This window comes from Phoenix dactylifera, chromosome 17, assembly GCF_009389715.1.
Source record: "Phoenix dactylifera cultivar Barhee BC4 chromosome 17, palm_55x_up_171113_PBpolish2nd_filt_p, whole genome shotgun sequence".
NCBI classification, from domain to species: Eukaryota; Viridiplantae; Streptophyta; class Magnoliopsida; order Arecales; family Arecaceae; genus Phoenix; species Phoenix dactylifera.
The window spans coordinates 4,694,470-4,718,992 of NC_052408.1; the positions used below are offsets into that span (position 1 = coordinate 4,694,470).

The following is a 24,523-nucleotide window of genomic DNA, read 5'->3' on the forward strand; positions in this document are numbered from 1 at the left end:
GGTCAACTCTACCCATTTCTAGTCTTAGTTTCCACGCGGAAAAATTATTCCCTCCAGAGCGCCAGTATTTTTTTTTGGGTTTTTTGGGTGCCACGTGGCAGAATATTAATCGGGGTGCACCGCTGAGCTGGTACACCGGATGGAGGATGTAATTTCTCCCTGCGCTTATGGTAATACTGTAGAGAGGCTATAAATTGTACACAAATATTGAAGCATGACACGAAAATATTCCGTCTCTTGTGCCGCTGACACGATAGGCCACTCGGACGGTGGCCGCTGATTAAGCTCGGGGTCTTTTCACGTTATCAGACACGTGGCCGTTCCGAATATTGGAATGCGCAGTCTCACGTGCCAAGTCATGAAGGCCGTGCCCTTTAGCCGTCCGCCTTGCCGTGACGGCCAAATTGGAAGCACATCAAGTCATTATCTTTTCTCAGCTTCCATTTCCTCATATAATTGCTTCGCGTCCCAACCATGGTACCAAAAGAAAGTCACCAATACGTGTCACATGGACACCATAGCGCGGAGTAAAGGTTCGGAACCCGGCGCCAGCCTTTCCGTCCGACCCCACGAACCCACTTCTAATAATCAACGGCCAGGATCGGTTTTCGTCGGAGGGTCCTCACTCTCTATAAATAACTTCCACTCTCCCCGGACTCCCCCACTACCGCTTTTCTCGATCGCGGAAGCCGAGAGAGCGTGAGATACAGAGAGATGGCAACGATCAAGTGCATCAAAGCGCGGCAGATCTTCGACAGTCGTGGAAACCCTACCGTCGAGGTGATTTTTCCACGAGATTCCATCTTTGTGTACTGTTTGATCGATCTGTTCACTATGGTTTATAGATCTCAAAGTCGCTTTTATTCGTTATACTTCCGACCGTTTCTCATCGTGGATCTTGGTTTGGAAGTCACGGGTTGTTTTTTCCCCCTTCCCCTTTTTTTTTTCTGTTGCATTGTTGGTTCTAAGATTGATTGTAGCAAAAAAAAAAGGACTTTTTTTGGGTTTGAATGTTTGGTTTTTCTCTGATATGATCTGAATTTCGCCCCCAGCTGTTACAAGCTACCTGACGCTTAGAACCACGAATCATATGTCACCATTTTTATGAAAAAATCTTCTTTCTTATTTGGCCAGGTGGATTGTTGTCTCACTGATGGCAGTTTTGCCAGGGCTGCCGTCCCCAGTGGCGCCTCAACAGGTATCGGAACATGATTTCGCATATATATATATATATATATATTGATATTTTCCTCATGAGTCTGTGGTAAATATTGGTTTGTATTACTATAGACCGCTATAATGGTTATGAGGGACCATTAACAGAAGGAAGAAAAAGAAGAAGAGAAGAAACAAAATTAAATTCTAAGTTTAAAGTTCTGTATCGTGACAGTTGCATGTTTGCATACATGCATGACTAGTTTTAGGGTATGTAATGGCGTGATGCAACTTATAATGCACATACAGATAGGCGAATACCAAATCTTTAAAATGGCTGCTGCAAAGACTATAGTTTATGGCTAAATAATCTACTTCTCAAGTTTTTCTCCCGCATATGTAATTTGATTAATAAAAACAATTATATTTTTTTAACAAAAAAATAATGTTATATGGAAAAAAAAAATCTTTTTTTTGGGCTTGTGTCATAAGTTGAAGGCTAAAATTCTAGACCTCACCATGGTTGAAATCTAAAGGTGGGATTCTAGATGGTGAACTGGGCAATAACCTAGTGGTCAAACCCCTCCTCCAAAGGGTGTGGCTTCCAGGTTCAAAACTTGGGAAAAGGTAAAACTACAGAGTGGGTTTTTCCTTACCATTCTCTTGTTCTCTCTCTCTCTCAAAGAAGAGGAAGAAGAAGAAGAAGGATTCTGTATACTTTCTTCAGGAAAAACATAAAGTTGGTATTTCTGTGCCGCTTCTCAGAAAATTCTGTGAAAAAAATACCACCACTCCTCAGTTGCATCTTCCACTCTTTGATGCTGCCAAACAGTGTGGCTGAGGACATGTTAAGAAGCAAATCCATATTATTAATTTTCGTGCAAGCTTTTTGTTAAATCAAAAGGGGAAAAACTGCTTAGACAGAGGCTTTCTTCATGCTTAAATATTTGTGCCACTAGCTTGATACCAAGAATCATAATTGGTATTTGGTTTCTCAGTGTGCACAAAAGCAAGCGTGCCTTGTATTGATTTCTAAAGCAAGTGATCGAATGAGTTCTTTTTTTCTTTATTATCTTATCTACCTGATATAAATTTAATGAGATTAGAAGCAAGGCATCTTATAAACTATTGATATGCTTTCAAAATGCAAATTAGAGGTATTATTTAGTGGTCATATTACTTTCTTACGATGAGTAACAGCTTTTATATGGTATGCTTTGTGAAGTTGTCGGTATTTTTGGCATGAATATGAAGAAATTACAATTTATATATTGTGCTTCAGACATTGTTTGGATGAATTGAATTCTAACATCTAGTTGTATCATGTTGTTTATAAAGGTATATATGAAGCTCTGGAATTGAGAGATGGAGGTTCAGACTATCTTGGGAAAGGTGTCCTTAAGGTTAGCAGTACAAACCTTTTTGGGCATACAGATTGTTATTGCAATTGTCTGGGCCTTACTGGATTTGTCTCTGTGTTTACCTCAATAAATGATGTCTGCATTCCCCTTTTTTTTCTTTTTGCCCAGAGTGAAATTCTTAAGGACTGTATCAGATCTTGGTAGGCTAATCTAATGGACTGCCTAACTGCATCTTGATCTCTATTTCTCAAACATGGTGCAAAATGGGTATAATAATTTCATCAATCAATAAAATGAGTGGAAAAAATGAATTTATTGACCAGAACAAATGCTGTTGCAGAATATAGCTGGAACATAGCTAGGCTATGATTGTCCTTATTGTTAATAGTAAGTAGTATATGTCTGTAGTTGGTGCCAATATGGAAATGGAGATTGAAGTGACATGTGAATGGGGGAAGGAAATGAGTGATATAAAATGTTTGCTGATGAGAAATGGCATTGATCGACATATGAGCAACCTGTGGAAATTTGTGAGCAATATGTAAAACATTTCGGAGACCAAAACTTTTGGAAACCATTGATAGACTGGTGATCAATGATTTCTTTTTTCTTCTAGCAATATTTGATTATGGTTGATTGTCATCTGATTTCTGTTCAAGTATCTTTGTAGATTTTCCTATTCTGCACAGGCTGAGTCTTATCCTCCTGCACAGGTTATAGGAAACACGGTTCTAGTAACCATGGTTTGCCGGTCATTTTAACTGCCTGCATTTTTTACTAATAGCTATGAATTTTGTCAATATTGGCATGTCTTTAAGATATTCTCTAAGCATTTTTAAAAATTTCCCTGTTTCCGTGCATATCAGATTACATATTCCCCTAGATGGGCTCTGGCAAACAGGTTCTCAAAACCATGAATCCTGGTCATTTAAATTGCTGATAGTCTTAGCAGATACCTATTTTCATAGTATTCTGTCTGATTTTTTTTTCCTCATGAAAAATTTTAGAATAAGTAGAAATGTAAGATGAACTTTCACTTTAAAGCTTAAACTTCATTTTCAGAATGAGGAATTGATGATACCTTGATGGATATTACAGACATTGGAAGAATGATTTAATGATTTACCTTGACGTGACAATGAAGTTTTCTGCAATGACTGTAAATGTGAACGGTAATAACAGCTAAAATAATGTGTTGCCAGCTGTTTTCCTTAAGGTGCTGGTCTACGCTCATAATTATCTATGTACATTCTTCTTTGGCCGTCACTTGAACTTGTTGACATGTTCAAAATGTTATCTTTTTAAAGTTTAGTTATTGTCCTTTGGGAAAGACTTGGTCAAGTTTCTGTTAAAATTTGAGTTCAGGTATATCACTGACAAGTGACAACTCTACTGCACATCCATCTGCATATATCTTATTATTACATACCTTCGTTATCAGTGTGGTAACTTCAAGCGCTGACTGAAACGATTGGTTGTTGAGTGCATGACAAATTTGTTTTCTGATTTCATGATTCCATCTAAGTGGTCCTCTGCTATTTATTTTATGTAAATAGATTTCATATAGTTGCTCCTGAAGCTTCTTTCCTCTTATCATTATCATTTATGGCCCTGATTTATCCTTTTTGATGCAGCATTGTAGGCATGCCTTCTTCTTCTTATATTATAGGTTGTTTTGCTTGTTCAAAGACTTATTCGGATGATTTAGCTGATTGTATGTTTTGGTTCTTTTGGCTTTTAGGCTGTTGGGCATGTGAATACTATCATTGCACCAGCTTTAATTGGCAAGGTATGTACTGCATGTTCTTGTTTTTCCTTTTTTAAGTGGGGGCTTGCATTTTGTCCTTCGGACTGTGTTGTAGAATGTGGAACTAGCCTAGTCTTATAAATCATAAAAAACTCATTTGCAAATGTATCTTGCTTTACAGGACCCCACACAGCAGGCTGAGGTTGATAATTTTATGGTGCAACAGCTTGATGGAACCTCTAATGAGTGGGGATGGTGCAAGCAGAAGGTGTGATATGGACTAAGGCTCCACTGCTAGGCTCGAGAATGATGATTGTGTATCATGTTGACTTGTGCTTTGTTATATTTGTTAAGTTGATCATATTCTGGTTAAATAATTCCAGCTTGGTGCGAATGCTATACTGGCTGTATCACTTGCTGTATGCAAAGCGGGAGCTAGTGTGAAGAAGATCCCTCTTTATCAGGTCCGTGAAGCCAACACTTCCATTATGCGCTGCATATCTGCTGATGTTCTTTTTAGTTGATAAGACTATCGTCTTTGATCATGCAGCATATTGCCAACCTTGCTGGAAACAAGAACTTAGTTTTGCCTGTACCTGCATTTAATGTTATTAATGGAGGATCACATGCAGGAAATAAGCTTGCTATGCAGGTAATGCTTTATCCAGCTATCTGTTATGAAATAAGAATACCTCATGGCTACCTTTTATGCACATTTAAGTTATTGTACAGGAGTTCATGATCCTTCCTGTTGGGGCTTCTTCATTCAAGGAAGCCATGAAGATGGGGGTAGAAGTATATCATCATTTGAAGGTAGAAAAGTTGATCTAGTTTGTAATAGTCTTTTTTCCTTAAAATGTTATATATTTATCTCTCCATCGTGCAGGCTGTGATTAAGAAAAAGTACGGGCAGGATGCTACTAATGTTGGGGATGAAGGTGGCTTTGCTCCAAACATTCAGGTGGCTACATCTGTTATCAGTGTTCTTTCCTTAAAACAATTATCATGGGCTAATTAAGCTGATTAGCTTCGCGTATATGCAATCCTGACTTACTACATAAACTTATTTCTAAATTTTTGTAGGCCTATGAATGCTATTATTTTGAGACATAATGAATTGTTAACAATTTAAAATTCTGTATAATTTGTGGCAACATATTTTGGTTGGTGCTGCAGCTCGTTACCTTTTCAAAAAAATTTTCAAAGGCTCAAATATAGTGGACCCTATTTGCTCACAGACTTAATGCACTTCATCCTCTTCTTTATTGGCTTACACCTTTTTGCTTAGTGCAATATATCAACAATTTTCAGGGCAAACAGAAAGAGATCGGGAGGTTAAATTGATTTCAGTAATATGCTTTCTTGCTGTGTTTTGTTTGTACTTTGAAGAGTACTCTTCTGATTTTTCTATAGCTCGTCAATTTCTGTTCCTGCACTGGCTCTAGTTTCTTTGTCTGTTCTAAGTTGAATTTTAGTGAAGCTTAGCTGATCTGGAAGTAGCTTAAGCATCATTACGCCTTTCTCTGAACTAGCCACACAAAATGTTTTAGTTCTTTGGTTGACTTCGTTATACGAAACTGTTTTGGGCCAAGAGATGTTAATGTGATTCCTATTCCATTCCTTGTGAAACTACAGGAAAACAAAGAGGGCCTTGAACTGCTGAAGACAGCTATAGCGAAAGCTGGATATACTGGCAAAGTATACGACTTTCTCTTACATTTAAACTGGATCTCTACCTTTCCCTGAAAACCCTGTTGATTCAAGGCTTGAAATGATTTTTGTGCCTGGGTTTGATGACAGGTTGTGATTGGGATGGATGTTGCTGCTTCAGAGTTTTATAATGACAAGGACAAGACGTATGATCTTAATTTCAAAGAGGAGGTTAGTTCTTTGTCATTTCTTCTACAATATATTATTCTATAAGTTGATGCAGGATGGCGACTGGGGAGGTTTTCCTCCCTCCTCGCACTTCAGAAAAATATTACAGATGCTTGATGGCTACCTAAAGCATGTTTTATGCCTTCTGTTTTTGTTTCCTCTATATACATGTATGTGTGTGTGTGTGTGTGTGTGTTTCATTCATAATCTCATTCCTTTTTATTTGGCCCAGGTGACCATTAAACTTGCTATTCCTAGAGCATTATTTAGAAAATTGAATAAGGTGGTTTTCTTGGTGCAGAATAATGATGGTTCCCAGAAAATATCAGGAGATAGTTTGAAAAATGTTTACAAGTCCTTTGTATGTGAGTACCCTATAGTATCAATAGAAGACCCGTTTGATCAGGATGATTGGGCCCACTATGCTAAGTTGACTGAGGAGATAGGGCAGCAGGTGCAAATTGTTGGAGATGATCTTCTTGTCACAAACCCCACGGTAAACACCAATCTGTTAGATAATTGGACCAATCGAAGAATTTATCTGATTGTAATGCTTATCTTATTTCTTTTGGTTGACTGCTGCAGCGGGTTGCCAAGGCAATAAATGAAAAGACATGCAATGCCCTTCTTTTGAAGGTAAATTATTTGCTTTAGTTTTTAGTGATAGGATATCACCTTTTGCACTCATATTTGATCAAGGTTTGGGAAACCATTCTCTTTATTCCAAGTGTTTCTGTAAACCGAATTTATTTTGCTTCTGAAATTTATCTGTTGAATGTTCATGGTGATTATTCTTCCAGTATTTCATATGACAAAAATCTGAATTTTGTCCTCATTATGGAATAGGTAAATCAAATAGGTTCTGTGACTGAAAGTATTGAAGCTGTTAAAATGTCGAAACGTGCTGGCTGGGGTGTAATGGCGAGCCACCGGAGGTAACACTTATTATGCTTATTATTTTTGATATTTTTGTAGCATTAATACTAGCTGCCTTTTCTGTTTTCAGCGGTGAAACAGAGGATGCCTTCATTGCTGACCTCTCAGTGGGTTTGGCAACGGTGAGTTCCTATTTCTTTTTATAATTAGCCATACAAGTAAATTTCTAAAGTTACAACTTTTATTACTATTAAAATCTTGTAAGAACACTGCTGAGTGGATACCCCACATTGTAAGGAACTTGACCTGGGACTTATTTTCATGGGTAACAGGGCCAGATCAAGACTGGAGCTCCATGCCGTTCGGAACGCCTTGCCAAGTACAACCAGGCAAGTTTCTCACGGCACAGGATCATGACATAAATTTTTTTTTATGCCGGGTTCTTTTTTCATTTCTGCTTTAAACATGTGCAAAGTGATTTATGCTTCCGTATTTTTATGCATGCGTAGTGAGAGGTAACTTTTACATTTCATCAAAGAAATGGCTAACGCTTCTTCCCCTAACAGTGATGCAGTTTCTGTCGGGACCATCTTTCCTGTGGTACTGTTAATTTGCAATTGGAATGAGTAATGCCATGGTGAATACAACAGACTGTTAGGTTAACAAAAAATGAAACGCTTGTTTTGTGAAATTAAATTCTCTCACAAAAGGTTGTCTTGCCATGTTACAGCTTGTAGCATTGGTCGCATAATGGCATCACTAACAATTTTGACCTATCCATATAGTATCTTAGATCTAGTTTTAAAGTAATTATTATTTAATATAAACTGACGTACTGCAACTTCTTACATGATAAAGGCCATTAACACATAATGGCAGGCAATTGTTCTGTTTAACTATGATAACAATGGGAACACATGTAGAATGTGCGGCAATAATGGTTGGTTTAAGCAGGTTTGAACTGAAGCATCCTTTTGTTTTGTTGGATGCAGCTGCTTAGGATTGAGGAAGAGCTTGGTGCCGCCGGAGTGTATGCAGGAGCCAAATTCAGGGCACCTGTAGAGCCTTACTAGATAGGGCTAGCAGACGAGCTGCTCTTTTGAGAAGCCTTACTTTTGTGGCCTTCACTTTGTCGAAATCAAGTGTTTTGCTGTGTGTTCAAGCAGAGATTAGAATAAATGATTCTTCTGCTTTAATTGTAGTCTAACATGCTAGACATGGTCGGTGCAATGTTGTGGGTCTACTGCATCCCTTTCGTTTGGATTTTGGTTTTCCATCAGGGTGCATCAGTGGTCAGGTAATGGTGAGTAAATTAAAGTATCTTGCTTTATGTTGAGCTGTAACTGTTTGACTTGCGATGCTCTTTTGTTCATGCTACCAATATGCTAAAGACCAACACAGTTTTAATTGGTAGCTGAATGGTCTGCTAACCTAAAGTTTCTTTCATTTATGGTTATGGTGATATTGGTTTTGGTGTCCTTGGTCCTCTGCACCATAGGTAACTTCTTGTTTCATCTGTTAGATGTTATGCATTATTTTCTGGCCGGTATTACTGTCTACAACTATAATGAAATGAAGAGGATGGGGACGTTCTCCGAATGGAGGATTAGAATGGAATGCTTTGTTATGTTGTTTAGGGTGGAGGGATGGTGTTTTTGGTCATAAAGAGTGGCCGAAATGAGAAGGATTAAGTTCTCCAGCTTCATTAGAAATTTTGGAGGAAAAATTCGCTGTCGGTACTGGATTTCATATTGGTGCTATACTAGCATTATATCGATATGATATGGTATGAAATTTTTTCAGTATACCGAGCATGCTTGATGCACCATTTGTATCATATATTGGTACCGAACTGATACAGTAGACTATATTTTGTACTGTTTAGTTCGAACCAGAACGGTGCATTATACTTGAAAATTTTGTTTAAAGACTTGCTTTATAGCTTAATCCTATTGGTTAGAAATGGACACAGGCAACAGCTTGCAGTCTGTACTAGGCATGGGCAAATTAATGTAAGACCAAGAAAGAAACTATATAAGAAAACCAAACAATACTTGAATAACCTCTCTGGGATGCTGCAAGATTGCAACTGTCTAATGGAAGCTTTTTAAATGGTTAGTGCAGGAGAGCTACGATCTCCATTAATTAGAATATTAAGGTATTGTTTGGCCATCCATTCGTCCCAATATTGAGGAATAAAGAATAGTCTGGTAAGAGAGCATTTATTTAATAAAAAATTATTGATCCAGCTAAATGATCCTCTTATGTGGTTTTACGAATCAGAAGCCAGGAGGCTATTACTGTCTTATTTAAAGCCTCAATCAAGGTGACAAAACTAATCTAAGGAGTGAATTGACTGGTGATATTACACCATAATAGGTGAAATAGCAAGTGATTCCGCAGGTAGAGTGATTCTGGTTTTCAGCTTTCTTTGAGCCAAGGACAAACCAGAGTTCATAGTGCGGAAGTCCTGGTAACTCTACACATAGAAATACATGTAGATTAAGATACAGTCTTCAGAGGAAAAAAAAATGATCTAACCTCCCAAGGAGCTGTTTTTATCCACCACCACCATATGGACATAATGAGATGATTTAAGTCCCTACCAACAAAATGGAAGGGAACTGGATTTCCTTGAAAAGCTTTAATTCAACTATTGGTAACACAAATGTTAAATATCGTACAACCATGAAGATATTCATGAAGGCAAACAACAGGCCTTACCCTTTAACAGCCATTCAGGTGTATCTGATGAACAATCAAAAAGATAAGAATCCTGTATTTGCACGGAAGCATCACAAAATAGAGGATGACATCTCAATTTCAGCTCGACGCACCATTTCTGATTCCAGGAGCTTGTTGAGAGATAACCAGCAAACACCCTGATGTGGAGCCAGCAGCTATTAAGGACGTAGACAAATTGGCAAATTAATGTTTCATGCAAGCAAGCAACTGACAGATATTTGTTTTCCACAGACTACTCATCATCCTCCAGCACACTCCAAATCATCCTGCATGCACAAGGAATCAAAAATAATTAGCCCAACTTGCCCCCACAGATTATCTAAATCTGGACTCATGGGGTGTCATTTACCAGAACAAAGATAAAAAGAGAAGTACAACAAGATTGATTAGCTTAAGAAGACGCCGTTTCTTTTCCCCGTTGAGTTGATTAAAAATCTCAGTTACATCCACCAGATGTTGCCGCTGCCGATACCTGTGGGGAACAAAAAAAAAAGAGCTGCCTGTTCATTTCAAAGTCAATTCAGGTGCCTAACTCTTAAAATAGTATTAAGAACCTTTTGGCCACAAGGTAGAAATCAACAGCATGTAATAATTTCATTTGCTGGCAACTTGATCTTAGCCTAACATAAAATAGAAAAAAGTACCGATAAAAGCAACATCTCCAATATACAGTTTCAGTTTTTTTGTTTGTCTTTTTCATTACTTGTTGGTGGCAATTTCCGTAAGCAAATTTGGTGTAAAAATTTCCTGCTCACAAAAATTTTAATTGTTGAAACATTATGATGATTTGCCATTTATCCAACCACTCAATTGAAACCACGTATTTTGACATACTCAATCTTTCAACTTGCGGTTTTTCCATCATGACATTAATTCAAAGTTGAATAATAATATCCTTGTTTTGCCCCACAAGATGCCGAAATGCACTATAACATATCATCCGCTTGAATTTTTGTTGAATAAACAGGAGCTCTAAACCAACTAAGTTCTGCCAAAAACATAGTCTAAATTCTGAAATTCCATGTCAAGTTCCAAAGTAAAGAGCAATTTAGAACCAAGTTCAAAACAAATCCTAATATATAATCCATGTGCATCCAGTCACTAATCAAGTGCCTATAAAAGCAAAGGCCCTCAATGTAGCAGCTCATACTTGGGCCAGCCTGAGGGATTAAACTCATAATACCTCCGTGTGGGCAGTCCTTTCTGTCAATGCCACCTTAAAAATTAAAAATTGTTATCTACAGAACTTTGATTTCTCTTGCCATCTTCTTGCATATTATCAAAATGTTCTCATCCTCTAGAGCTGCTAATGGTTTAAATTGACATTATACACTTTCTCAAATTGGCAAGGTCATGAATCCTCTAAACACTTTTAAGATTAGATTCAGATAACCAATTTGTTCACAATAAGTCTACTGGCTCAACAAGGTTATCATTTTTTAAAGTTTGTACTTTGTACAGGAGCAAATTTTTAAAATGCCGATTCTCTAATCTCCAATCTGAAAGCACTGGTCAATTTTTAGTTCATATTCAGATATATGGCAAATATGTCGGCGGCTCTGTAATCAAATTATAAATGCTTAATTTTAAGACTGTTCATATTTTAGTTCTTTATCATTTCGGTCAGAAGATATCAACATGTTTACTCCTATCTGCAACTCTGCTAGTAACTAATAAGGTTTCAATTTGTCTATTCTAAAACTTCAGCTCTGTCAAATCCACGAAATAATTCTTATATCGCAGCATCTGAAACTGGAATTTTCACACCGAAAGCAAGAACTATAATATCTAAATCAACAGCAAATATAAGAAGAAAAGAGATTTAAGGTAAATAATTCAACTCGCCACCTATTTTTAACATTGATGGTTTCTAAACAAAGAAAGGGGGAAAAAAAACTGAGTAAAGATATGACAAGGGGTCACTCAGCTGATATTAAAAGATCCAATAGCATTCAAGGTCAAATCCTACATCTTATTCACAACTTATGAAGCTATGTCAGAAAGAATATCAAAGGAATCAAACATTTACAGCTAATACTTACATCAGGAGGCCATAGTTAGCAACTATTGTAGAAGATTTTCTGTCTATACAGATGCAGACGTAGATTGTATAGCTCTAACAATATCCTGAGATGGTAGGTTGCTATGCCTAAAAAGCCACCATCCCTCTTAATGGAATTAAGTCTTATTTCTGGAAGCTTCTTAAGAAGAAACCCATTGTTACATGTCCTGTATATAATTGCAAAATGATATGACAGACAAAAATTGACATCAACACTAGTTGATGTTCCCTGACACTGAAATCTTCTTTATTGCATCGAATTGTACAAAATCAGAATGACTTTAATTGTAAAGAAAGTGTAAAATTTTGTCCTACTATATCAGCATGCCTATGTTGATGCAAGTAAGGGAAAAAAGACTTACAGCCTCACATTGTAGTATAGGTTAGGAACACAAAACAAAAACATTAACCAATGGCCAGACAAGAGGAAGAGCAGGCATAAGACTCCTTGAAGGACAAATTCTGGTATAACCACTTTATTTATTCGCAAAGATGAATCATATGGGTTAATATAGTCAAACTCGAGGTCTGCCAAGCACATGAGCTGCAAAAACATAATTTTAGAGTCAAGATGCAAGCTGAATAATGTAGTAATGTACAAATTTAAATCAGGAGAAAAATGCTTTCAGGAGATACCAAAAGTTCAAAGTATGTTTGTCATTTAACAAACATATGATTCTATATAAATTTCTAATACCTCCATAGGCAAAAATAAATATAATTCAATTTCGAAGTAAAGAAATGTGAAACCTTTACGGTTGTGTTTCCTGATGATTGATTTAATGTAAGGTAGTCCATTAGACTGCATCAAAAAGAAGTCCATGGAATTCTACAGTGCAGTACTAAATCTGTGCATTGCCACCAAAATTCCAACCATTGCAGAAATAATAAAGATTCATGAGGACATCAACCAAAATCTGCATCCATTATAAACAATCTCGTGCCCTGGATGTGTTTGTTTTCATGTAAGTATTAGAAGTGCCTGAATTTGAGTTCTAAGAACTTGAGCTCCGAGAACTTGGGTTTTCCTGTTTGTTTTGGATGAAGTTGATTCATACGAAGTAAACAAATTTGGGCATTGTCAATAAAATTATCATTTAGTTTGTCAGATATTTCTTATATGATCCATTTGTAAGGTGCTAGCAAGTGGCAGGGCCTATATGATCCATTTGTAAGGTGTTAGCAAGTGGCAGGGCCGTGGGGCATTCAAAAAGCAGTGCTAAACGCCCTTCCCACCAAATGGGACTTGACATTGGTGCGCTCGCACTGAACTCAAGTTTGGGGTTTGATAAAGTAGGAACTCAAGTTCCTCAGTTGAGGCTGTTGCATGGAAACAAATGCCTACAAGTGACTACTCTGGACCAAAATGCAGTCCTGCTGTTCACTTGGAAACCACCACACTTGAAGTTCTTGTACTATGATTTATGATTGTGGCTTTGCAGAAAGTCCAGTAAAATTCCCCAACTTTGATCAACAAAAGCTAAGCCAACTTGCAACAGAAGTCTGCACAAGAAACCCAGGTTCGTCCATGAGAACCTAGACTTCAGGCATTAATTGGTTTTGCATTTACCATTTCAAACTAAGTCCAACCAACTTGCTTGGCAAACCAAGTAAGTTTAGTATTGTCTCTATAGGCTAGCATTTAGCATGTCAGATTTAGACCCTTTTGCCGAGGTGTATAAGTGGATTAATTAGGTCAGGACCAATTACTTGATCCATACCCTTAACCAATAGAGTTTGGGTCTTGGTTAGGGTCCAAACTTGAGCCATGGGTCCAGGCTTCATGTACACGCTAGCCAACAATGGGTCCGATTTCCGTCTAACAACAGAAGCCGACATCATGGTATAATGAAAAATATATAAATGCTATGCCTTATACCAGCAGCAGTAATTTGTGTCCATAGAAAAGAAAATCCCAACCATTATTTAACTTCTACCTTAGACTCTTGATATGCAGTAACAAGGAATACAAAGCAAAATTAAGCAAAGGACACTGATTTTGAATAAGGATTCCTACAAGAAGAGGAAAGGGGAAGAACAGAGCATATCCTTGTAAGACATCAATATGGTATATACCTGCTCTTCTCAAGAAGGTATTGTCATAGCTATGTTGCATTATAATATTTCTCACATGCTAATGTTGTTGGACAAGTGTCATTTCACGTCCGAGAACGATAGATCAATAGGGTCCACACCTTCTTGTCATTCCCACTATAGGTCTATAGCGCAAACACCTTGGTTTAAATGACCAACTTGACATGTTTGCACTCTCTACACCTCTAACTATGCCATCATCCGTAATAAGTAAACCACTCAGTTTAGTTCTTCCTCTCTTTCTTAAGCAAGAAAAACAAGAAAAGTTCATCGGCCAATGGTAGAAGTGCAATTATCAGGTTACATAAACAAGGTCTAAAAAAAATCCATTGGGTGGGGATAGCAGCCCTCAAAGCTTCCTCTCATGTGCATTTAATGTGCCTAAAACCAAGGTATTTAAAAAATCCTGGAATGGTGGTGCCCCAGTTTTTCCATGGAGCAAGATACCTTGTTGTCCTATACCATCCAGGCGGCCATCTCGTGGTAGGTACTCTCTATCTCTCTCCCTTGTTATTTCCTTTTATTTTTTTTTTTCTATGTTTGTTTTCTTCTATTTTCCCTTCCTTTCTTTTTCTTCTTCCTTTCTTTCTTTCCTTTTCTTCTTCCTTTCTTTCTTTCCTCACCTCCTTTCTTTTTCATCTCCCTTCCTTTCTTTCTTTCCCTTTTTCTCTTTCCTTCCTTTCTGTTGTTTTCCATTTTTTCTTTTTTCCTTCCTTTCTTTCTTTCCTCTTTCTCATTCTTTCCCTGTGTGTATGGGCTACAAAGTTCACCCGTCTTGGTCCCATTTTCTCATAGGAATGGGATCGGACCACCGAGGCGCCCCCCCCCCCCCCATCTAAAACCAATTCAAGTTCCAAATTTCAACTTTTACCAACATTACTGACATGAGTTAAAAATTTTAATAGATTTAGACAATCAGTCCATAAGACTCTTGTTATCTCGATCAAGACTTAAAGCATAGTTTCTGTAGACATAAATGGAGACATGTGTTGACGCAATTATAACCACCTGCGATAATGCACATGATCCACCAAACTTTACACATGAACATGCTGAAACCTTATTACTTTCACACAGTAAGATTCTGGTGCAAAAATTTATTGTTCAAAATGTTAATCAGAGGGTTTAAGGAAGAGAGAAAGGGGACAAACAGACCTCACTAACCCATTTTACTATGGGAGTACTCAATTAGAAGGAACAATGACTAAAAATTGAGATATAAGAAAGAAAACACAAAGCAAGGAATTTTGAGAAAGGAAAGACAAAAGAATTGGTCTTCCCCATAAGAGAAGGTTATCCTTTTTTTTATTTCTGCAAGCATCAGAATCCAAAGCAAATCATGACCCAAAAGAAAAGTAGAATTCTAAAAAGATATTCAAACTACTCAAACAAGTTATGAAAACCAAAAAAAGAAATAAAAAAAATCAAGAAAACTTATTGACAATTTACATGCTTCAAGAATCACCAAAAAATAGAAATTATGGATAATCATTTAAAAACACATTCATGCTGAAAGAAGATAGCAAATAACAATGAAGCTGATGCTTTCAAAAGTTTGAAAAAGGAAATTTTAGGGTAAAAAAATGAAAGAAATTAGTTACATCAGAAAGTCTTTCATTATAACATACAAGAAAAAAGGTTTAACCACAATAAATAAATAATGCAGATCCTTGTATTATGCTAATTTTTCGCCAACACTACTCCTTGTATGATATGTATCAAAGTAAGCCAATACTTCATTTTTCTTGAAGACTGAATCAGAGAAAAACACCTTGCATAAAGCAAATTGCATAATACATGAGCTAAAACTTGAATACAAGGTTAGTGCATTGTTTGGTGCACATATGTCAAACATTGTAATCAAGTCTATGGACTCTTGCATAGCGTTCTTGCATGTGTGTGCTTATTCATCTAACTCACTGATTCAAAGTAAATATGACTAGGATTGCTTGCATGGTACGTGGTCAACTGAAGTCAAAACATCTATCTTCCAAAAATTTCACATATGAATGCTGCCTTGGCCCATAATCTGAGATGGAATGCCACAAGTTCACCAGTTATATGACATTCTGCCTGCTCATAAAGGTCATTCTAATTGCTGCAATCATTTCTTCCCAAAACTGATCTTATCAAGTTTCCTTTTTTTTATGAAGAAAAAAGAAGATAAAAAAGAATGTATGCAAAACATTGAAGAATAGCATCAATGATGTATCACAACCTCCTTATTTGCAAGCCTGTAAGATTTAAATTTTACTTAGCCTTCTTTGGCAAGTCAATTTGGTTCTTTGATCCACATCAATAAGCGCCCATTGTTTATATGATCTTAATCTAAAATTGATGTTTATGTTGAGATTTTAGAAGGGACTCCTTCAATAATAATCATTGTTTAACACTACAAATTTTGAAATAAAGCCAATATCTCATACAGGGCCGGCCCGACCCTTAGGCGACTTAGGCGGTCGCCTAAGACCTCGGGCCAGAGGAAGGCCCACCGCAGGGCAAGAGCTACAGTAAAGGGAGACTGAGAGAGACAAAAAGGGAGAGACGGTGGAGGCGGAGAGCTGGAAAAGGAGAGAGAAATCCTTCAAGGAGGTTTCTCAGCCTTCGGTCTCCCTTTCAACGCGAAGAAGAACGAGGGAACTGGCCCTAAATAAATAATCGAGGAATGGGGCCCGGAGAAACCTAAATTACTAAAAAGGACATAAGAAAATAATGATTAACGAATGGACCATGAGATTCCAGTCGTACACGTGTGCTATTGATGGGATCTAACGTTGGAAAGTTCTAGAGAAGGATAGAGCGGGGACGATGCGGTGGAAGGAGCTTGAGTTTGGAGGTCCTTCGGGATTCGTTTAACGTTGGAGGGCTGCTATGTTGAGCCGGCGGAGGAGGGTAAGGTAGAAGTGTGCTAGTACTGGAAGCTCCGAACCCTGAAGAGCGGATGTTTTTAATGGTCCATATTTGTGGGGCCCATTAGAGCTAATGTTGGTTATTTATCATGGGACTGCGGGTTTAATTTGTTTCTGCTCACGTTCTAAACTTCTAATCCTCAGCCAAAGGCAAATGCCTAAAAAAATCTTTTCTTTGTGCAGTTTTCTCCCTTCCCCTCTGTCTTGCATTCCCTCATGCAGGCAGTTATCTCAACCCACAGTTTTACGAGCACACATTCCCCAAAGCTCAGGAGATTGTGAAATCAATTGTTGCAAAAGAAGCACGAATGGTTGCTTCTTTCCTTGGGCTTCAATTCCAAGAATGCTTTGTTAATGTTGTTCTTCTAACACGTTTAACTAATAGTATGACCAAACTAATCCTCTTTTTCATAGCAAGTACCTAGCATCTAAAAGGTTTAAAAGTCTTGTCGCCATTTGTAGGGGTGTGATACATCCATTCTGCAGGACAGCACTGGGACCTTCCTATGTGAGAATTGGTCCAACTCGAACCGGGATTTAGCCAAAGGGTCTAGTTTGCATCACTACAGCAGTAATGAATAAAATTGAGAAACTCGATCTATGTCTTGACACATCCCCTACATTTTTTTTTGCCCCTTTCAGTCTAATAGTTTATATTAAAGTGAATATGAGTTGCTTGTTTTTGGGCATCGAGGTTTGGCAAGTTTCTCACCCAAGCAAACTATCAAGAAACACGGTTTCTTGCCCCTCTCTGGATTGTCTCTTAATGTAGTTTATAGATAGGCTATATTTTATTTATTTGTGTTGACCTTTAGGAAACTTATTTCATATTTTCTTGAATAAACCACTAAATGAACAAGAACTTTGTTTGAACAACCAATGTTACAGCCCTTAAGACCCTTCTCTATTAAATCTAGAACCATCCAAGCACTACCCAGAATTATTTTTTAATAAAATTTTAAAGTATTTTATACTTATTAAATTTTTTGTCATTTAAAAAAAAAAAATCCTCCCTTAGTGAGTTCGCCTTAGGCCTCCAAATGTATTGAGCCGCCCCTGATCTCATATTTATTCCTTAAAGAATGGCATTCACTTTAGACTTGATGATTACATTTTTTTCTCAACTCCACACCTTGTGACCATCTTGTTAATATGACAATGTTATGGACCATCACTAAAGGATATTTGTTGAAGAATTTTCTGATTATCCTGAAAAAGATGAAGCAATTGAATTTGCAATTCCAGAATGAAGAACATTGATAAGAAATGCATTATAACTTATTCCATTATATATATATATATATATATATATATATATATATATATATATATATATATAAGTCTGTCTGTTTTGTGATTTAGCCAATACTATGACAACCAGAGGAAACAAAAACCAAACCCTAATTGACCTAAAAAGTCCAAAGAAAAAGAGCAACAAAGTACATGGAATTGATGATTATCGTTCAGTTCAAGAATATGCCTCATAGAGTTTGAGCTATAAAAAGAACCAACATGATGCTTCTCAGTTCTCACATGCTAATGACTTGATTACTTCTCATATGCTAATGACTTGATCACTTCCACTAATCATATGGCACAAATAATGTGAGCAAAAGTACAATGGCACATAGGACATATATTCATAAAGCTGAAAATACATGCTGCACCCAAATAATTCGCTTCTTCTCAAAGTCACAATCCTCCAAATTCCTCTAGGCCTCAAACAAATAAGGAAAGTCCAAATTCTTCAATTTTTCAAAATTGAACCTGATCATACCAGAATTTCCCCCTTCTCTTAACATGTAAGCATACAAGTTTGCCTGCAAGTTCCGTGCAATCCAAAACACAGGGAAACTCTCGAGAATCAGAAGACTTCAAACTAAGCCAACCATGAAGGACTCAAGGAACAACCTTTACCAAACAATTAATTCAGCCAACTGGCCTAAAGTCTCCCACTCTTTCTCTCCCCTCCTTCTTCCCACCCTGGACCATAACACAGTAATCCATCCCATCAAGGAGCATGATACCTTCATACAGCCCTCTAAAGATAAACTAAAGGTAATTCTTAATATCCACCAAACAGAACACCAAACGAAGAAGCCATCGTAAGAGCTTTATCATCTCCTACACCAAAATCAGCTTCATTAACCTTTTTCCCCTCAGATAAAAGCCCCGAAACCACATCACGGCTTGTCATCTTATTCCAATAGATCAAACTCGACCCTTCTTCAAAATTACAGACAAGCAGAACCAATAACCATCAAATTCTCAATAACCAACTGATCTTCTTCCAACTCACCAGCCAACGATAGTAGGAAGTCTTCTATCATCTTAGAAACTTATCCAGGCGTCAATTTTTGCCACGTTGAGAAAAAAATAAAAACAAAAATTCCGTTAGAAAAGAAAACCAACCATAGTCCATAAAGTCCACAGGTAACCTAAAAGCGGGAAATTTTAAGAACAACGAGAGGATTGCAGAGCTCGAGAGGAAACAAAGTTTGGATTTTTTATCCAATAATTCACCAGGAAGCGCATATAGTTTAGATTGTTGGGCTCGAACTGAAGGGAGGGGTTACCTGGTAGATGACAAGAACGATGAGGGCTATGAGGAGGAAGAAGGCGGTGAGCCAAACGAAAACCATCCCGCCCGCCGCCAGCCCCCAAAGCTCGCCCTCCGCGCCGCCTCCACCGGAACGTCGAAGCCCTCCGGCGAGAAGAACGCGTTGGGTTCTAATAATTTTACGGGGATGGCTTTAAGGGGGCCTTATGTTCGGACCGGTGCAATTAGGGATTGTTGAGGACTTTTAATAACTCAAGTCTAACATAAGAGGAAAAGAATATTATTTGCTTAAATATACGTAGTCTCAAGGAAACACAAATCATAGGGCCAACCAGCAAGGAAAAAAAAGAAAGGCATATTTTTTTTAGTGCCCATCTTAAAAAAATTTAAAAATTATAGGCTGAGTCATCAATCTTATGACTAAAAAAATAAAAAAAACGGTGCATGGTATCCTGTTTCTTCCTCATTTCCACGACATCTATTTTGCTAACACATACTATATGGCCAAATAATATACACCAAGTAAATTAGTCGTAGTTACATTATTTCAAGATATAGTGCTCATCAGTACATAGTACATAACTAGATGATATACACTTAATAAATTTGTCATCTAGCAGCCCAATACACATCCCCAAAAAAATTGATATATAGTTTCCAAAACATCATTTCATCATTACAAACTACATAATAGGTGATACTTGCCAACTTTCGGATACATTCTGCAAACTTATTTGGTACACATCGAGCAATGATCCAATATATACCTCCAAATAAATCGATACATAATTTTCATAACATACTTTTTACCAGTACACACTATAAAGTCAGGTGATATACACCAAGTAAATTAGTCATTTAGCAAGCCAAGACAGACATATAGATAAAATTGATACATAGTTTTTAGAATATGGTATTCATTAGTAGTGATACCGATTTTCTAATTTTGTCTAACATAAGAAATTATATACCCTTAAATTTCATAAACTCTTAGGTGCAAAGATTCTAGAAAAGAGAAAAGGATTTGGAGGAGAAAGAAACTCGAAAGGAGAAGAAACACCTTACGGATGGGATAGACAGCTTGATAAGAACGAGGATAGATGGAGAGGCTTGACAAAAAAGAAAAAGGATGGGACGGTCTCTCTTGATGTGTGCAATTTTTTTTTTAATTTTTTTTAAGTTATGGGATTGCCGAACTCCGTTAGTAGGAGAAGTCCTATCCCTATCTGATTTTTGGGTTTCATCTTTAAGATGGATGCTAGAGAAAATATGGCAAAATAGGGGTCCTACCCTATATAATATTTTATAGTGTCTGTCCTATATGATTTTTATTTGTATATAATTTTGTAACGAACCACGGGCACCAGAGAAGAAAACATGGGGAGAGCTTTCTATTTTGCCATGTTTTTCCAAATGCTATCTTAAAGAAGAAATCTAAAAGTTAGAAACTCCTACTAACAGAGTCAGTCTCGTAATTAAAAAAAAAAAAAAGTCACATGTGGCATCCTATTTCTTCCTTATTTCTAAAACATGCTTTTTACCAGTATTTACTATATAGTCAGGTAATACATACCAAAAAAATTAGTTATCTAGCAAGCCAATACATATATTTATGTAAATCGATACATAATTTCTAAAATATGATATTCACTAGTATACGAAATACGATCAAATAATACACATTTACAAAATTAGTCATCTAGTAACCCAATATACACCTCCAAGTAAATTGATATATAGTTTTTAGAACATCATGTTCACCAATACATGCTACATGGCCAAGTGATACACACTCAACAACTTTCTGATATATACTGCAAGCTTCTTTGGTACACACCTAGCAATAATTAAATATACACTTCCAGATAAATCAATACACAATTTTTAGAATATGTTTTTTTACTAGTACACACTATATAATTAGGTGATATACACTAAATAAATTAGTCATCTAGCAAGCCAATATACACTTCTAGATAAATCGATATATAGTTTTAAAATATAGTATTCATTAGTGCTAGCACATCATTTTTAACTTTGTCTAATATAAAAAATTATATACATATCATTCTTTAGATTCCATGAACTTTTAGGTGCAAAGTTCTTAAAAAAGAGAAAAAGATTTGGAGGAGAAAGGGTATCGGAAGGAGAAAGAAGACCTTACGAATGGGAGAGATGGCATAATGAGAAAGAAGATAGATGGAGAGGCATGATGAGGAAGAAGGAGGACGCAAACGGTCTCTCTTGGCGTATGCAATTTTTTTTTTAAGTTATAGGACTGAGGGACTCCGTTAATATGAAGAGTTTTGTTTCTCTTTAACTTTTAGATTTTCTATTTAAGATGGGTGCTAGAGAAAATATGACTAAATAGGAGTTCTGCCTCATATGATATTCTATAGTCTCCACCCCATATGATTTTTGTTCTCCAACTACATACCCTTCAGACTGATACACATGCACCACATCATGTGGCCCCACGTGTTTCTGGGATGGTATCAATATGCATGTTGCTTGAATGGGTTTATCAAATATTGCTCTTCTAATAGATTTTGTATTATTGATGTGTTTTAAGATAAAAATTATACATAATTGAAACATGACATATGTAATTAGGGCTAAAATCGGATTGGATATGGATTGGATGCTAGCATATCCATATCCATTTTTGTTTTGCTTGACGAATATAGATTCGGATAATTTCATTAGTCGGATGCAAAAATGCATACCCATATTTATTTTAAATGGATAATGATACAAATCAGATACCGAAAGTATGAATATAAATACATATAATTAAACTTTATAACCACAGAATCAAAGATATTACTAAATATATGATAAATCAAGTTAATAACATGCTAAAGTGGTTATTTATTTTTTTAAAAGTTCATGAGTCCATATAAAATCTAATTGGGTTATAAATAGAATCGGATATTCGGATACAAATCGGATAATTGTCTATCTATATCCATATTCATTTTTTTTTTGATAGACATAGATATGAATATTAGTCCGATGCTCAAACTTCTATCCATATCCAGATAGATTTGGATACAAAAATAAATCCAAACGAATATTATCCTATCCACTTTCACCCCTACATGTAATTGGCACCAAACTAATCTCGTAATAACGTAGCCCGCTCTAAAAGAAGAGTGGTTGTAGAGTTTATCATATTAACTATTATAATTAGTAAAGACTTTGTAGATTGGTATCGGAAATTTGGATATATATCTTGCTCATATTTATATTTTAGTTAGATTTTCTTCCATTATATATATATATGTGCGTGCGTGCGTGCGTGTTGTTGGTGGAGGGAGGGGGACGGAGGGTCAACAAGGGGATGTAGAGCTCCGAGGAGAATATAGGTCTCCATCATTTAGGTTGCCTCTTAACTGAATTAGCCTAAGCCAATTCAACCTACAATATAGTGTAGATAATAAAATCATAATAAATACAAAGAAGTGATCCTTCTTTCAACATCTTAATAGCCATAGGACACTGCACATATGGTGTCAAAGACCTCCTCAACATGTGTAAACTAGCTTTTTGGTGCCAAATATGGTGGGTAGGTAGTTTAATAAAGATCAGGATACCAACTTTGCCCCTATGTTTCAAAAAAACAGCTCCAAGTTGGGAGGTTCCAAGGGAGAAGGGTAGTGGTTTAGTATGGACCGAGATGCCAGCTTTCCTCCTACAGTTTGGCCAAAAAAAAAAAAGCAAAAAAAAGAGTGTTAGGAGGTTCCGGGGAGGCATTTTGGCAAAGATGGAGCACTTTCCTACAAACAAATGTAGGCGACACCTATTTCTAAGAGACTCTTCACCTTTCACTTCTCTTTTATTCTCATCCCTTTGCCTTGTTCCTATATCATGTAATCCTTTGTCTTTTCCACATATTATAGAGCTTTGATTCTAGACGAGGCATACTAGATCATGCATGACAACAATCTATTATTTTGATATTTTGCTAAACTATACCACGTGTACTTTAACGCAAAATCAAGGTGCTTCTATGAGTTTGCATGGCTGATAAATGTTTATAAGTTGATAAAAGTACAACATGTTAATTACAGTATAGATTGGTTAAAGTGAAATATGTTCATGTTCATTATTTGAAAAAAGGGGGTACAACAAAAAAAGAAATATGTTAATTATTTGAAAAATATCAAGAATAGGTAACATCATTTTGAAGGACTAGGGTTCCTTTGACTTCTGTTGGTTAAATCAATGATATCATAAGTATGCGTGATTTTATAACTAGGTGTTGGGTGTTGCTTGTTGATTGCTGAAATTAACTTCCAACCATATCAACATTTTTAGAGTTGAACGTATTCATGTATTTGAGTACTTTATCTGAAAGAGCATGCTAATCTTCTTAATCTTGAAACTATGCCAGGGAGGGACACAGGGTTTGATTCTAGAGAATGGAGTTTCTACCATATTTCCCAAAAGCATTATTGAAAGAAGCAAAACAACAAGTCAAGGTAATCCAACATTGGAATAAAGTTGTCTTCTCCTTCTTTTATTTTTTATTTTTTGCTTAAAAAGGAAGGAAATCTATTATTATGCCGTAAACTCAGAGCGTAACAGATGTGGCATGCCTGCTTACAAGGCGACCATACAAGCATGCAAGATTACTTATCAAATCATAATAATTTCCAAATAATAATAAACAACAACAACAATAATAATAATATTAATTCTTCGATCCTCGAAAATTAATATAATCAAATTATTCTCATAGACAAATATCCCAAAATAATATGAGTCATAATGTTTCAACTAATTATATCATTCAAATCGAATAAAATATTTAAAACGAAACCGAACCAATCTACGCTAAACTAAGGTAGATATTCAGATGACTCAAATATCCCCAAGCAATCTAGCACTCCCCCGAGTTCTGAGAAATTATGATTTCAGATTTGAAAAAAAAAAAAGAATTATGAGCTACACTAGCACAGTAAGTAACACAATAAATCAAAATAGGGCTTAAACATGTCAAATAAATAAATAATCAAATAGCATAATACTAACTAGAAAGAAATCAAATTTTGAATAATATTATATATATATATTAAAATTTAAACCACTATTCTAATCACCGGTAGCTCAGTGTCGAAACTAATTTTTTAT

At 36.4% G+C, this 24,523-nt stretch overlaps 2 protein-coding genes across 2 annotated transcripts; one reads left to right on the plus strand and one right to left on the minus strand.

The window, feature by feature from the left end:
• The first annotated feature begins 650 nt into the window (after window positions 1-650).
• LOC103708238 (enolase) lies at window positions 651-8,443 on the plus strand. The gene is made up of 17 exons (XM_008793062.4): window positions 651-780; window positions 1,135-1,198; window positions 2,494-2,558; window positions 4,258-4,305; window positions 4,445-4,531; window positions 4,647-4,727; window positions 4,814-4,915; window positions 4,996-5,076; window positions 5,150-5,224; window positions 5,899-5,961; window positions 6,064-6,144; window positions 6,443-6,637; window positions 6,727-6,777; window positions 6,988-7,076; window positions 7,148-7,199; window positions 7,350-7,406; window positions 8,010-8,443. The coding sequence occupies exons 1-17, from the start codon at window positions 715-717 to the stop codon at window positions 8,088-8,090; spliced, it is 1,338 nt and encodes a 445-aa protein (XP_008791284.1). The 5' UTR covers window positions 651-714; the 3' UTR covers window positions 8,091-8,443.
• Window positions 8,444-9,607: 1,164 nt separating this feature from the next.
• On the minus strand, window positions 9,608-19,617 carry LOC103708239 (protein cornichon homolog 4). Its single transcript, XM_008793064.3, has 4 exons — window positions 19,404-19,617; window positions 12,187-12,368; window positions 10,112-10,234; window positions 9,608-10,028 (listed from the first exon to the last, which is right to left on the minus strand). The coding sequence occupies exons 1-4, from the start codon at window positions 19,467-19,469 to the stop codon at window positions 9,995-9,997; spliced, it is 405 nt and encodes a 134-aa protein (XP_008791286.1). The 5' UTR covers window positions 19,470-19,617; the 3' UTR covers window positions 9,608-9,994.
• Between the last annotated feature and the right edge of the window lie 4,906 nt (window positions 19,618-24,523).